This window comes from Osmerus eperlanus, chromosome 1 (genome assembly GCF_963692335.1).
Source record: "Osmerus eperlanus chromosome 1, fOsmEpe2.1, whole genome shotgun sequence".
Classification (NCBI taxonomy): Eukaryota; Metazoa; Chordata; class Actinopteri; order Osmeriformes; family Osmeridae; genus Osmerus; species Osmerus eperlanus.
In genome coordinates this window covers 5,481,575-5,493,855 of record NC_085018.1, presented here as the reverse complement: position 1 = coordinate 5,493,855, position 12,281 = coordinate 5,481,575, and the positions used below count along the sequence as shown (strand labels likewise).

General features: G+C 39.9%; 1 protein-coding gene and 1 long non-coding RNA gene across 3 annotated transcripts; one reads left to right on the top strand and one right to left on the bottom strand.

Annotated features, from left to right (window-relative positions):
• Nucleotides 1–3,274: 3,274 nt before the first annotated feature.
• On the bottom strand, nt 3,275–4,119 carry LOC134022289 (uncharacterized). Its single transcript, XR_009930634.1, has 3 exons — nt 3,744–4,119; nt 3,548–3,650; nt 3,275–3,358 (listed from the first exon to the last, which is right to left on the bottom strand). It is a non-coding gene; the product is annotated as an uncharacterized LOC134022289 (long non-coding RNA).
• A 3,318-nt stretch (nt 4,120–7,437) lies between these two features.
• LOC134015548 (uncharacterized) lies at nt 7,438–10,084 on the top strand. 2 transcript variants are annotated; one of them, XM_062455200.1, is made up of 8 exons: nt 7,443–7,747; nt 8,003–8,103; nt 8,188–8,279; nt 8,452–8,569; nt 8,671–8,775; nt 8,884–9,063; nt 9,157–9,290; nt 9,467–10,082. In XM_062455200.1, exons 1-8 carry the CDS (start codon nt 7,719–7,721, stop codon nt 9,482–9,484), a joined length of 777 nt encoding a protein of 258 aa, XP_062311184.1. In that variant the 5' UTR covers nt 7,443–7,718; the 3' UTR covers nt 9,485–10,082. The 2 variants fall into 2 exon arrangements, with proteins under 2 accessions (XP_062311113.1, XP_062311184.1); XM_062455129.1 differs by having other exon boundaries at nt 7,438–7,747; nt 9,157–10,084.
• The last annotated feature ends 2,197 nt before the right edge of the window (nt 10,085–12,281 follow it).

The following is a 12,281-nucleotide window of genomic DNA, read 5'->3' as shown; positions in this document are numbered from 1 at the left end:
TGAAGACAGTTGCAGTAGAGGCTTGGCAGAGCATCACCAGGGACGAAACCCAGCGTCTGGTGATGTCTATGGGTTCCAGACTTCAGGCTGTCATTGACTGCAAAGGATTTGCAACCAAGTATTAAAAGTGACAATTAGATTTATGATTATGTTAGTTTGTCCAATTATTTTTGGTCCCTTAAAAAGGGGGGGGCCACATATAAAATGTGTTGTAATTCCTACACCGTTCACCTGATTTGGATGTAAATACCCTGAAATTAAAGCTGAAAGTCTGCACTTAAAGCACAATTTGATTGTTTCATTTCAAATCCATTGTGGTGGTATACAGAGCCAAAATGATGAAAATTGTGTCAATGTCCAAATACTTATGGACCTAACTGTATTTGAATGGTTTGCGAGAGGAAAGAAAACAAGGAAAACTGGCATATGTGATGATGTTTGATGAGACAATTATATAGAAAGGTATAATATTTGAAAGTATGTTCGAATAATATAGAAAGGTATAATATTTGAAAATATGTTCGAATACTAAACATTGGATAATTAAAGAAATTAAAATCATAAAATTTGAAACAAATGTACATATTCCATAGGTGTCAAGATCCAGTGTAATTTGATAAAATGAAGTAAGCAAATTAAGGAAGCTAAAATAACCTAAAGAAAGGTGGAAAATATATCAATGTGGACAGACGTGTGATGCCTGGAGTGGCCTTAAAACGTTTTCTGGGACTACAGAGAACCAATGTACTTCCTGCAGCATCAGCCTTAAGGATTGTGGCACATTTGCATATACTCTGAACTCGTTCTAGAGTTGCTTTGATGGGCTTAACTTCTGGGGCTTAACCAAAGTCAACAAAGCATTATGTCCTGATAACATCAGTAATAACAAGCTCTTGGAGACCTGCTACAAACAACAGACCCAGACTTCCCAATGACTTCTGACCTGTAGCTCTTACATCAGTGGTGATGAAGAGTTTTGAATGTCTGATACTTTTGCAACTACAAGAGACAGTCCAGAACCTGGCAGATCAACTCCAGTTTGCCTACATGAAGAGTAGAAGTCTAGATGATGCTGCCCTTACTTTGCTGCATCATGCACTCCCATCTGGAAAAACTAAAAGCACATGCTAGGCTTGTGTTTGTGGAATATCTCTAGTGCCTTAGAATGTAACCACATCTGTTGGGAATACAACTACTAAACATGAGTAAATCCTTGATTCATACTGCAATTAAATTCCACACACACACAGGGTTCTGTCTTCTCCCCGGTCAAAATACTTATGCAATGTACGTATTCTGTGATTCATTTCATTATTTTATTCTATGCTCTATTATACATAAATATCAAAGTTATCTGAGGAAATATAAGTTCAACCCCAATCTGTTATACTTCATTTTATTTCATGTCATCATCACAATTTTTTTTTTTTGTGATGTGGGATGGATGGGGCTGCGGAGGATCCACCGCTTCCTTCTCATCTGCTGCTGGTGGTGAACATCTATGGTGGATGGATGGACTGCATGAGGAGGCCTCCTTTGGTGTGGATGGGCATGCTAGGATGAACTGTTTTGTATTGGACATGACTCAAAACATTGACCACATGTCAGTGGATCATATCATCTTTCATATACCTGTAAATACTGCACATGCCTGTGTGCATACTACATTTTGTATGTGTCTGACACCACAAAGTTCTTGAAAAGTGAAGTTATATTCTATTCTATTTGCTATGGCTTTTGCAGTCATTCAATCTCAACCACAAATGTGTAATGTTAGAGAGGCAAGACACAAGGTTGACTCTCAGGGCAGATTCAAGATATACATTGTCATTGTTTGACAATTGTTCAAAATAAACAATCACCCCTCCATATCACTCCATCTAGACCTCCATATCGACCTCCATATCACTCCATACAACTTCATCCTTCAATGAGAGACAGAAGCAAGAAAAACTAATATAAAAAAACATTATGGATATTTGACCTTTCCTGACCCTTCAATATTCAAACCCCAGATTGTGAAGTCGGTAACAGCACTACTTACAAGTGCTCCCTTCTGTGCGCAATTGTTTAGATGTCCCCCTATCAAACTCCTCCACTTCACTGAAATAGTACAGACAATATTACTTCTAGGTAAGCATAAATATCAGTTACACTAACAAAGTAGTGTACATTAAGCAAGGGATAATGCCCGACGAGGTGTACAATATCACCTGATAATGGACGATGCGGAGGCGTGGGTAACCCTTCCTTTTACAGTCCCTTAAGTACTAGGTATTTACATAGAAAGTAAAGGGTATGTTATGTGTTTTATTGGGTATTACCGATTGGTACCAAGGTGGTAAATGCCTAGATAATTCTTAGTATTTACCCATTAACTAAATACTAACGTACTGGTCATTACTGGGTATATTTTCTGTATTATTGGGTATTGCCGATTGGTACCAAGGTGGTAAATACCTAGATAATTCGAAGTATTTAACTAAATACTAACGTGCTGGTCATTACTGGGTAATTTTCACTGGTCCTAATTAGGTAAACACAGAGGACAAAACTTAGTATTTACCTGGAAACTTATAAATATTACTATTTAAATACCGCTGGTAGTAAGTTGGTAACAACGGGAGATATATATGGTAAATTATAATGTGTTATTGGGTAAATACCGCTGCTACTAAGTAGGTAAACCCAGCTAACACAGTTACGTTGCCCTTACGTTGCCGCAACGTCACTCGATGACCAAACATACGTTGCCGCAACGTCGCCAAAGACGTTGCGGGACCGTGCATCTGTGGGACGCCAGAACGTAACCGCAACGTAATCTTGTGACGTTGCCAGTCCGTAACCGCGACGTCGTGGCAACGTTATTTTCCGACGTTGCCAGTCTGTAACCGCGACCTCCTAGCAACGTCATTTTCCGACGTTGCCAGTCCATAACCGCGACCTCCTAGCAACGTAATTTTCCGACGTTGCCAGTCCGTAACCGCGACCTCCTAGCAACGTCATTTTCCGACGTTGCCAGTCCGTGACTGCGACCTCCTAGCAACTTAATTTTGTGACGTTGCCAGTCCGTAACTGCAACGTTAACTAAGTAACCTATATTTCTCAATTCCACTGCTTATATTGGGGCCGCTCATATGCAGACCTCATTTGCCCAAAATGCTACTTGTTCTTGTATAATAGGCTACATGGTAGCCAACTTTAGGAGGACTATGTTTGTGTGATGTGTAGCCTAACTCCAGCTAATCATAAACAAGGCAGCATTTCCATGTAACATTGTCATTTTATTTCAAACAAAGTGCCAAACAGTGAATTAAAATCTTCTGCCAGTCCCCGCTACAGGTCCTGTCTGTTGGCCCTGACAATGAAGCACAAAATAAGTTAGTGTTCTATCAACATAATTGCACGTGTAAAAAGGCGCTATACAAGTCATAAAAAAATCACATCTAAAATAATATACATCATCAAAAAAACATGTGATTCTAGATTTTTGTCACATAGCCATGTGAAAGGTTGGATATGGAAGCTGCAATCATGATTCATTCACCTGGCTTGTTTTGAATGGGCTGCCGGGGTGTGTTTGAGTGTCTCCTCTATGAGGAGCTCCACAGCTTTCTCTCCCAGTCCCGTCTTCCACTTCATCACAGCGTCTGGAATTAGAAGTCATGAACTTATTGTCAGCACCAATGTGAACGTTGAACGCTGCGTGTAAGCCATAGTTCATGGCATCTCCAAACACTTACCATTCTCTTTCGCAACTCCAGCACCTTAAGGCGCTCCTCAAGGTCTTGGAGTTCAGCCTGTGTTTGGGCCACCTGTAGGTCCATCACTGGCACCTCTTCAGTGTGTCTGCCCTGTAGTCGCCTGAATAGGAGAGCCTCTCGCTGGTTCTCCTCCACTGTCTCCATCTTCCGGAGCATAACCTGTAATGTGTCTGTCATTAAAGACAAGTAAAACAAGTTTACAAGAGTTAGCATGATTGGCATACACTGTGGTTCTTCTAGATTAGCTGTAACATTGATGTAAATAACAAATGTTACCTTGAATGGTTGTATACAAAGCATATATTTTTTTGAGTGTCTTATATTTGCACTTGCCTGGCTGCCAGCTGTTTTCCTGGGCCCCCAATTGGTTCACCTCCACCAGACCAGAGTTGACATCTAGGGGTATGGAATCTGGTGATGCAAAAGTTTTAAGTCATGCTTTTGCTTCAAAACATAGCCTTTAGGTTGCCATGGCTCATACAATTATTGTCACTGTTTTAAACGGTCATTCATTACTTTACCATCATTTCCCAGGGACACAGTGCTAGGCCGTGTGACGGTGATAGGATAATCTGTACAGAAATGAAAATGGAATGTAGTTTATGTACATAGTTATAGCATATTGATATTAAAGGAGTAGCATTGCACATATGTGATCGTTCGAAAGCAGGGCCCCACATCGTAGCGTCGCACATGTGTGATTCTGAACATTCCAACCGACTGTTTTCCGATAGACAAAAACTATATGACAAACGCTATAGTATGGCTTCAAAATTTACAATTAGTAGGCTAACAAGTAACACTAGCAGGTAGTAGCATTGCTACGAGTATTATGCTAGGTTGCTAGGTAACGGAAGCTAATTAAAGCTACCTAGCTGCCGTTTTGGAAAAATAACTGGTGGAAGCGTCGGAAATATTTAAAACTCTCTATTTAAAACGCATCTAAAAGGTTAAAACGAATAAACTTATCCAAAAAAAGATGTCATGTACAAATTGGAACGCCATTGCTGTGATTAAAACGTGATCAGCCACGCTACAGTAGCTCCACAGTCTTTGAAAATTCCGGGCTAAATAAACTATTTTGGGACAAGGTTTTTTAACAGTTCTGAACGTTTATTTTCACTGATTCTTTTGTGGGTGATTTGTGAGACGCTAAACTTTGATAACTTGTAGGCCTATGCATTTTCAGTATTTCAACATAACTTTCTGGAGGGTTTAACCTCTACTGTACTGTAGCTATCGAAATCCTAACGTAAACAATGTGAATCTGATAGCACATAAACAGGCTAAATGGCCTAAATTTCAAATATATACGTATTAGCGTGTGAAGGATTCAAAGTCTTTGTGTCTATTCCAATATGTAATGATGGTATCCAATGACACAAATCTGTGTTCTAGAAAGAGTGGTCTGGAGTCGCAGAGGTCCGATAATATCAGCTTTAATGCAGCAGTTGGAAATCAACAAGTACAGAGCTCTGGGGTTGTCTAAGTTTCCCTACCCGCAACAGAGTTTGGGCTGGTTCACGAAGTCCAACTGGCTATCTGTCCCTCCCCAGCATATATTTATACAGTGCAATTGAAACACACAAGTATTAAAAAGGGTTGAGCTTGTTCTCTCGTGCATCAGGGAGTTGTTCTTGCCTACGCCTCCCACCTGCTCGGGTGCCGTCTCCACCCGGTTTCAAGGTTGTTTCTGAAAATGAAGAGATAGATACACAAAGAACAGCCTGCTTCCCACGCCCAGTGTGAGACCCAATGTTTAAGCCACAGCACACTTTTAAGTTCATAACTTTAATAAGCACAATGCATAACTTTAATAAACACAACATATTCTTTACGTGGCCCATCAAATTTCTTAAAATATGTTTATATATTTCTGTAAAGAAACTCACCTTTGAAGTAGCTAATTTCCAGTTGAAATCCAATGCGTACAAGACGGTGTTGAACCGAGCGATGCGTTGAAATGGGCATGCGCAAAGTTGTTGCTCAGGGGCAGACTGAGGGGCAGGTTTGCTAAGGAAGAATTGTAATATTCTGTGATGACTTGTCTTTGGAAATGAAACTCTTAAGAGTCGCTTACCTTTTGGTCACATTTAACAATTTTGTATCACAAAAATTATTGGAGCACAAATTTGCATTGTGTGTCATACAGCTTTGGTGTGCTATACAAAGAATGTTTGCTTAATCATGTTACACATCACACATTGATTGCTTTTGTACATGTTTATAGTAAAGAATGAAAGACTAAATTATATTCCAAATTCAGTCTTTTATTTATTAAAGCTATGTTTCTGCATATGAGAAAATTGATGACCAATGACATGCTGGGGCTGAGCTGCACATGAATTACATGCATTGTCTACATTTATACGTGCTGGGTGCAACATTTAATATTGTGTGTGATTGAAATTCATGTAGACTATGGCTACATTGCAAAAGTGTCAGAACTGAGAGCAGTCCAGTGTGATCTCTCCATCTCTGGATAAACCACTATATGCACTCGAGATCCGTTGTCCTGCGACCAAAGAGCGACTTAGCCGCAACTTAACCCATGGTACCAAAATTAATGTATCCAGCCGACCAAGGTACAACGTCACGGCAAAGTTGTCCACGGGACCAAAAAATAACGTAACCAGCCGACCAAGGTACGACGTCGCGGCAACGTTGTCCACGGGTCTAAAAATCAGGTAATTAGCCGACCAATGTACAACGTCGCGGCAACGTTGTCCATGGGACCAAAAAATAACGTAACCAGCCGACCAAGGTACGACGTCGCGGCAACGTTGCCCACGGGTCTAAAAATAACGTAACCAGCCGACCAAGGTACGACGTCGCGGCAACGTTGTCCAGGGGACCAAAAAATAACGTAACCAGCCGACCAAGGTACGACGTCGCGGCAACTTTGTCCACGGGTCTAAAAATAACGTAACCAGCCGACCAAGGTACGACGTCGTGGCAACGTTGTCCATGGGACCAACTGGCAACATTCCCTTTATAACGTTGCTACGACGTTGCCACGACGTTGCCAGAAGGTAACGTCGCGGGTTACCAACTGAGCACTTACTGGCAACGTTGCCGCAACATCATGTGTTAGCTGGGAAGACGGCCAAGCTTGAGCAGAATTACGAACAAAATACTCTACTATTACCCTGCAGTTACATAAGGTTTATGTCGGTAACAGTCCACGTCTAATGAGAAGATAAGATAGTACTTTACAATAAAATACCTTTTCAGATACATTTATCGATGATGGCCTCATTTACTTGGCTGGTATAGCTACCTACCTCCGCGGGAAGAGTTTTCCTCTACTGTCACGGTAAATCTTCTTGGATACTGGGTATGTTCTTGCGCATGTTTGGACTATTTACTCAGTAAGTAATATGAAACTGGACTGTAAAAGGAAGCCGTGTTTGTTTCCATGGTGTTACCAGGCTCTTACCATACCCTTTGTAAGCGAATACCACTTTGTCAACGTTACCCCTTAGTATGAACTTGTACTATACGTTCCAAGGCGATACCAGGTAAAACATGGCTATTTACTCAGTAAGTAATATGAAACTGGACTGTAAAAGGAAGCCATGTTTGTTTCCATGGTGTTACCAGGCTCTTACCATACCCTTTGTCACACAATGGCACACATTGCTGTGTGTAGACATGGATTTCTTCTCACAGGTTGGTATGGGTCTGATTAAGTAGTAGTAAAAAGATAAATAATATATATTTATATTATGATCTAATGCCTCTTTCATGTGCATTGTGCTTTTTGTAAAGGTCTGAATATGTATAGAGGAGAAATCTTTGCATATCCAATGTTTCTCCAAAAAGAGTTCCAGAGTGCTACATTTTTGGCCATGGATGTGACCTGCCGATATGTGCCACACTTGACAAAAGTGTCAGAGGCCCTGACTCATCTTCAACCCCTTCAGGAAATGAGGCATTGCTTGTCTGTGATGCATGCCAAAGCCCACAATACAAAATGCGAGGTGATTCTTTTAGCTACTTGACCTTTACATTTTAGAGTATGATGTGGCAAACTGAGTGTAAAATGCCATAATAAATGACAATAGTCATACCACAGTGGTCTGGACTGACCCATACAATAACCTAGGAGTGCGTTTAAAGTTTTTCTGTAGCCCCTAAGTGCTGCCCTCTAAAGTTGGTAATCTCAGGATATGCTTTAATATCGTGTGTCCACACCGCTTTACACATTATCTTCTTCTGATTCTGTGGACTGCAAGGAACCAGGAGGGTGCCGGCACCACTCTCGGTGAAGAAGTTGAGCAAGTGAATAGTTTTCTCTCCAGATGTGCCCTTACCACCAAGTATATGGCCAAGTCAGGTTTGTAAGCTTATTTCCCCCTGCCAGCCTGCAAATGTACATGTTTTACAAAATTGTATTTTGATTTTGTTTTGTTTTTCACAGTAAGAACTGACATGCTGACTGTCCATGCTATGGGGTGGAATGAACGGAAAGAGAATGGCCTCCATATAGCCTTGTCTTCCAGATTCAAGAAGGTATGTTCACGTACTGAAGATGATTAACTATTTAAAGCAGTTACATTTAAACATAACTTTTACTTATTATACCCAAAATGCATCACGTTGTTATAGTACCCCCTAGTAGACATTGTAGTGGTACAGGACCTCTGGTAGTTTAAAAGACTGCCTTCTGTATTGCTGTTTTCAGACAGTAGAGAAGACTGTGGATGTAGCTGAGAGCCTGAAGACAATGCAGGAGCAGTTGCATTGCTGTGATGACATGCTGAAACAATGGGTTGTTGATGTCAAGCAGTGGGCCAGTAGCAGTAAGAAAAATACTTAATATATAAACACTCTCAGTCACTTGGTTGTAATGCATATCTGTAGCTTAAATGTTAAAAGTTTATTTATTTTATCTTTAATCAAGGAAGTGCAGCACCTGGTCCTGTTTGTGCTCAAAGTTTGCAGATCACAATCGAAGCACTCTTTGTGAGCATTTGTCAGAAAAAGCACTACCTTTACAGACAGAATGGTATGTATAGTGTAAACATAACTAATGCAGATAAATCTTAGGCTATACTGATATCTTCATTACCATGGCAGCTCTTTTTACGTACTATTGTTTTTACTGTATTTGCAGATCGCAACAAAAGGCGACAGAAAATAACTCAAAAGATAGCCCAGGAAAAGAAACGGTTGCTGGAAGACATCCAGAGATACAACCAACCTTGTGACCTTGTGGACACAGACTTAGTTGTGCAGAAACTCTCTAACAAAGCTGCAGAGAGCATGATCTGGCCTTGGCAGGAACAGAACACAGGTGTTGCATCAAGATTTAACTTTAAGTATGCATATAAAATGTCAATTAATAGTAATTTGTTTATTAATGTCAAATGTTTTTATTCCTTTACAGACGGTGTGGACATCCTCACAAAGAAGAAGCTCTTTGACCACGTAATTCTTGCCTCACGACTAAAAGAGGAAAAGCAGATCCTTGTGAAGGAGATGCTGCAGCACTGCCAGTACCTCAAGGACTCAGTGGCAAAGGTCCAGACACTGATGGGCACTGTTTTAGTGAGCACACAGACAGGAATTAAGTGTAAATCAAATGATCTGGCTACATGCACTTTCAAATTTATAGGTCAAACTATTTAAGTGGAAACCAATCCTGCTAGTATAGTCTTTGGTAAATTAATTTCAACATCAATTAACAACATTTCCAGGCTTGCCAAATGGATTAACCGAGGAGGGGTCCAAGGGCCTCATCAGTGCACTAAAGAGAAGACTGCAAGACCTGAGACTCCAACAGCAGACCATAGCAGGCACCTACAGATGCACTCTCAAACCAAGTAACAGACTGGTGGAAGAGGAGGACAGGGAAATGGAGGAAGACATGGACTGGCAACGTGGCAACAGCTCGGATGATGATGATAGTGATGAGGAGGAGGATGCAGAGAATTTAACTCAAGTCACTTGGATTTGAATCACTCAGTCACAGCTGTAATCGCCTGAGACCTAACTTGATATACTGTGATGTATACTATGTGTTCTCTCCCTTTGATCTCTACCTGTAATGGCCCAGACGAGTCAATTGCAACAGAGGCTGCCTCCAGAGCATGACTGCAGCAGAGCACAAAGCATTATTTGTAAATGAGTGGTAGAACATAACACTTAACTTATAACATGGGTGAGTTGGTGACCTAGCTTTCGTTATCGGGTTTTTGTTTTAGATTCACTGTTAGGTAAGGGAGCGCGCTGGCTCTGCCTTCCCATTGCGGGGAGGGCCAGCGGCTACCAGGTTTTGGTTTTATTTTCACTAACTCAGTCTTGTTTTTCTGTTCAATAAACTTTTGTATTATTTTTTACATACATTGACATGCGTCGTTGGACTCACCTTATGTTGGCTGGCTGATTGGGCAATTGGGAAATTATGGGGATAAATTATTCATTTATTATTCATCATATATTTATTCATCATATATTTAAATTATCCAGATTGTTTTTGAAAAATTCGGATTTAACTCTGTATAACTCGAGACAACTATCATCTCAATATTTAGGCTACCACACACGTTAATATTGATTAGTGACCATTAGTGAAAATCCGAGTCTGGATGAGGATCAAGTTCTGTGTGTAATATATGGTGCGTTCGACTTCAGGCAGCGCCGGCGTCGCCTGCAGCCCGGCTGACTTGAAGCAACCAATGGTATTCTCAGATTCAAGGCAGCCGGCTGTCGGCGCTGCCGGCGCTGCATGAAGTCGAATACACCTAAAGTCTCATGGGTAGGCTAATCCCTCGATGCGTCATGTCATTTAGAATACTACTCCATTACCAACTAGGGCATTTAATGCTAATATTGATTACCTCTTCAACACCTCCATTATATTATAATCTATTCATACATACTTTGTATGTGATATATAAATCGTTAAGATGTTTTCAAACCCTAAACTTGTAAACTTTGAAACATGTAGTTGAACTACAAATATGGCATCGTTCAACATCTCGATTTACTGTTTAATGGAATACGTTTGTAGTTCTTTTAGTAATTTGTGTTTTACACCAATATCATCTCAAATTTTATATCAGATTGATCAGAAATTTACATTTAAAATGTACATGTATTATAGATCAATAAGCATTATATATAATCAGCACTACAAAAGTAAACTTTGGCATGTATTTTTTTCATACTTTTTATTTTATATTATATTCAAGTTTTGAATGTTTTTGTCACACTCTGCATGGAATGTCTCAATGGAGCAACATGCACATTTTCAGCCCGGTAGCAGCATACATTGGAGTACAAGACACATTTTAGATTTGGAAAATGAACATTTCAAGGTGGCGCTGATGAGCCTCCATCTGGCTTAGAGGTAAGCCACGAACATGTACCACCAAGGACAACAAACCCCTAACCCTAGCACGGTCTGTTTAGACCATGTCTTACGCAGAGCAACTAATCATCTTTTAATTTTGGGGATAAACAAATGCACAAGTGGGTCTGTACCCTGATATTGTTTGTGCTAAACCAGGACTATGTGCCACCGAAACATAATTTGACTTTGACCACTGATGGTAGTCTATTTAGATTATGAATGGTCTTGGAATCTATACTTGGAAAGATACCTCACTGCAATGGCAGATTTGGATTTTATAAAGACTTTGTCGTATAACAAAATCAAACCCATTTTTGGAAAGGTCTTAGCTTGCAGGTTCATTTATGTAAGTTTGACACATTCCTGTAAACCCTTATCTGATATATTGACCTTTGAACCCTTGCCAGGGGTCACCTTAAAGCCCTATATTTAGTAACCATAATTAGGGTAATTAGGGTTAGGGTTCCTTTCATGGCACACAGTTCTGGCTAGGTACAGTGAATAATTGGGGTTAGATAAACTGTGTCTTTCAGTTTCATAACCCTAGCCCCTACAGGGGATCAACAGCGCCACCTAGAAAAGGTAATTTCCTAAAATTCAATTCAATTTCAGCTGAGGCTAGGATCAGCCTGGGATTTTGTATTTAGACCAATATTGACCCTCTTCAAATCATACTGGAACCATGTTTGAAGATTATGATGTAAAATAATGTTAAGTAAAGGTTACATATAAAGACATTTAAATGTTGACTTTTCGAGTACTGATACATTTTGTCTTTCATGAAAGACCAATGAATGTATATTTGTCATATTAAGTGATTTAAATGTAACTGAGGACAAAGATCTTCTCAAAAAAATAGTTTTTAAATTGAAAGTAAAAAGAACTACATTTCCCAGAACCAATATGTTTTAACGCTAATATGCGCCATATTTGTAGTCCATGTAAGTTCACTATGGTTATAATTTTAGTTAAGTGTAGCGCACATTATATAAAGACCTATTCAATTACTTTAAAAACTTGTATAAGTCTTACCACGTGTTCAACACGCTAAAAATGAGAATATATAATTTATAATTCATATAGCCTACCTTCATGCCATAACCTTTGTAAAGGCATGGATTATTCTGAATGCGACGTCATCGCGCCGCACTCCCAGT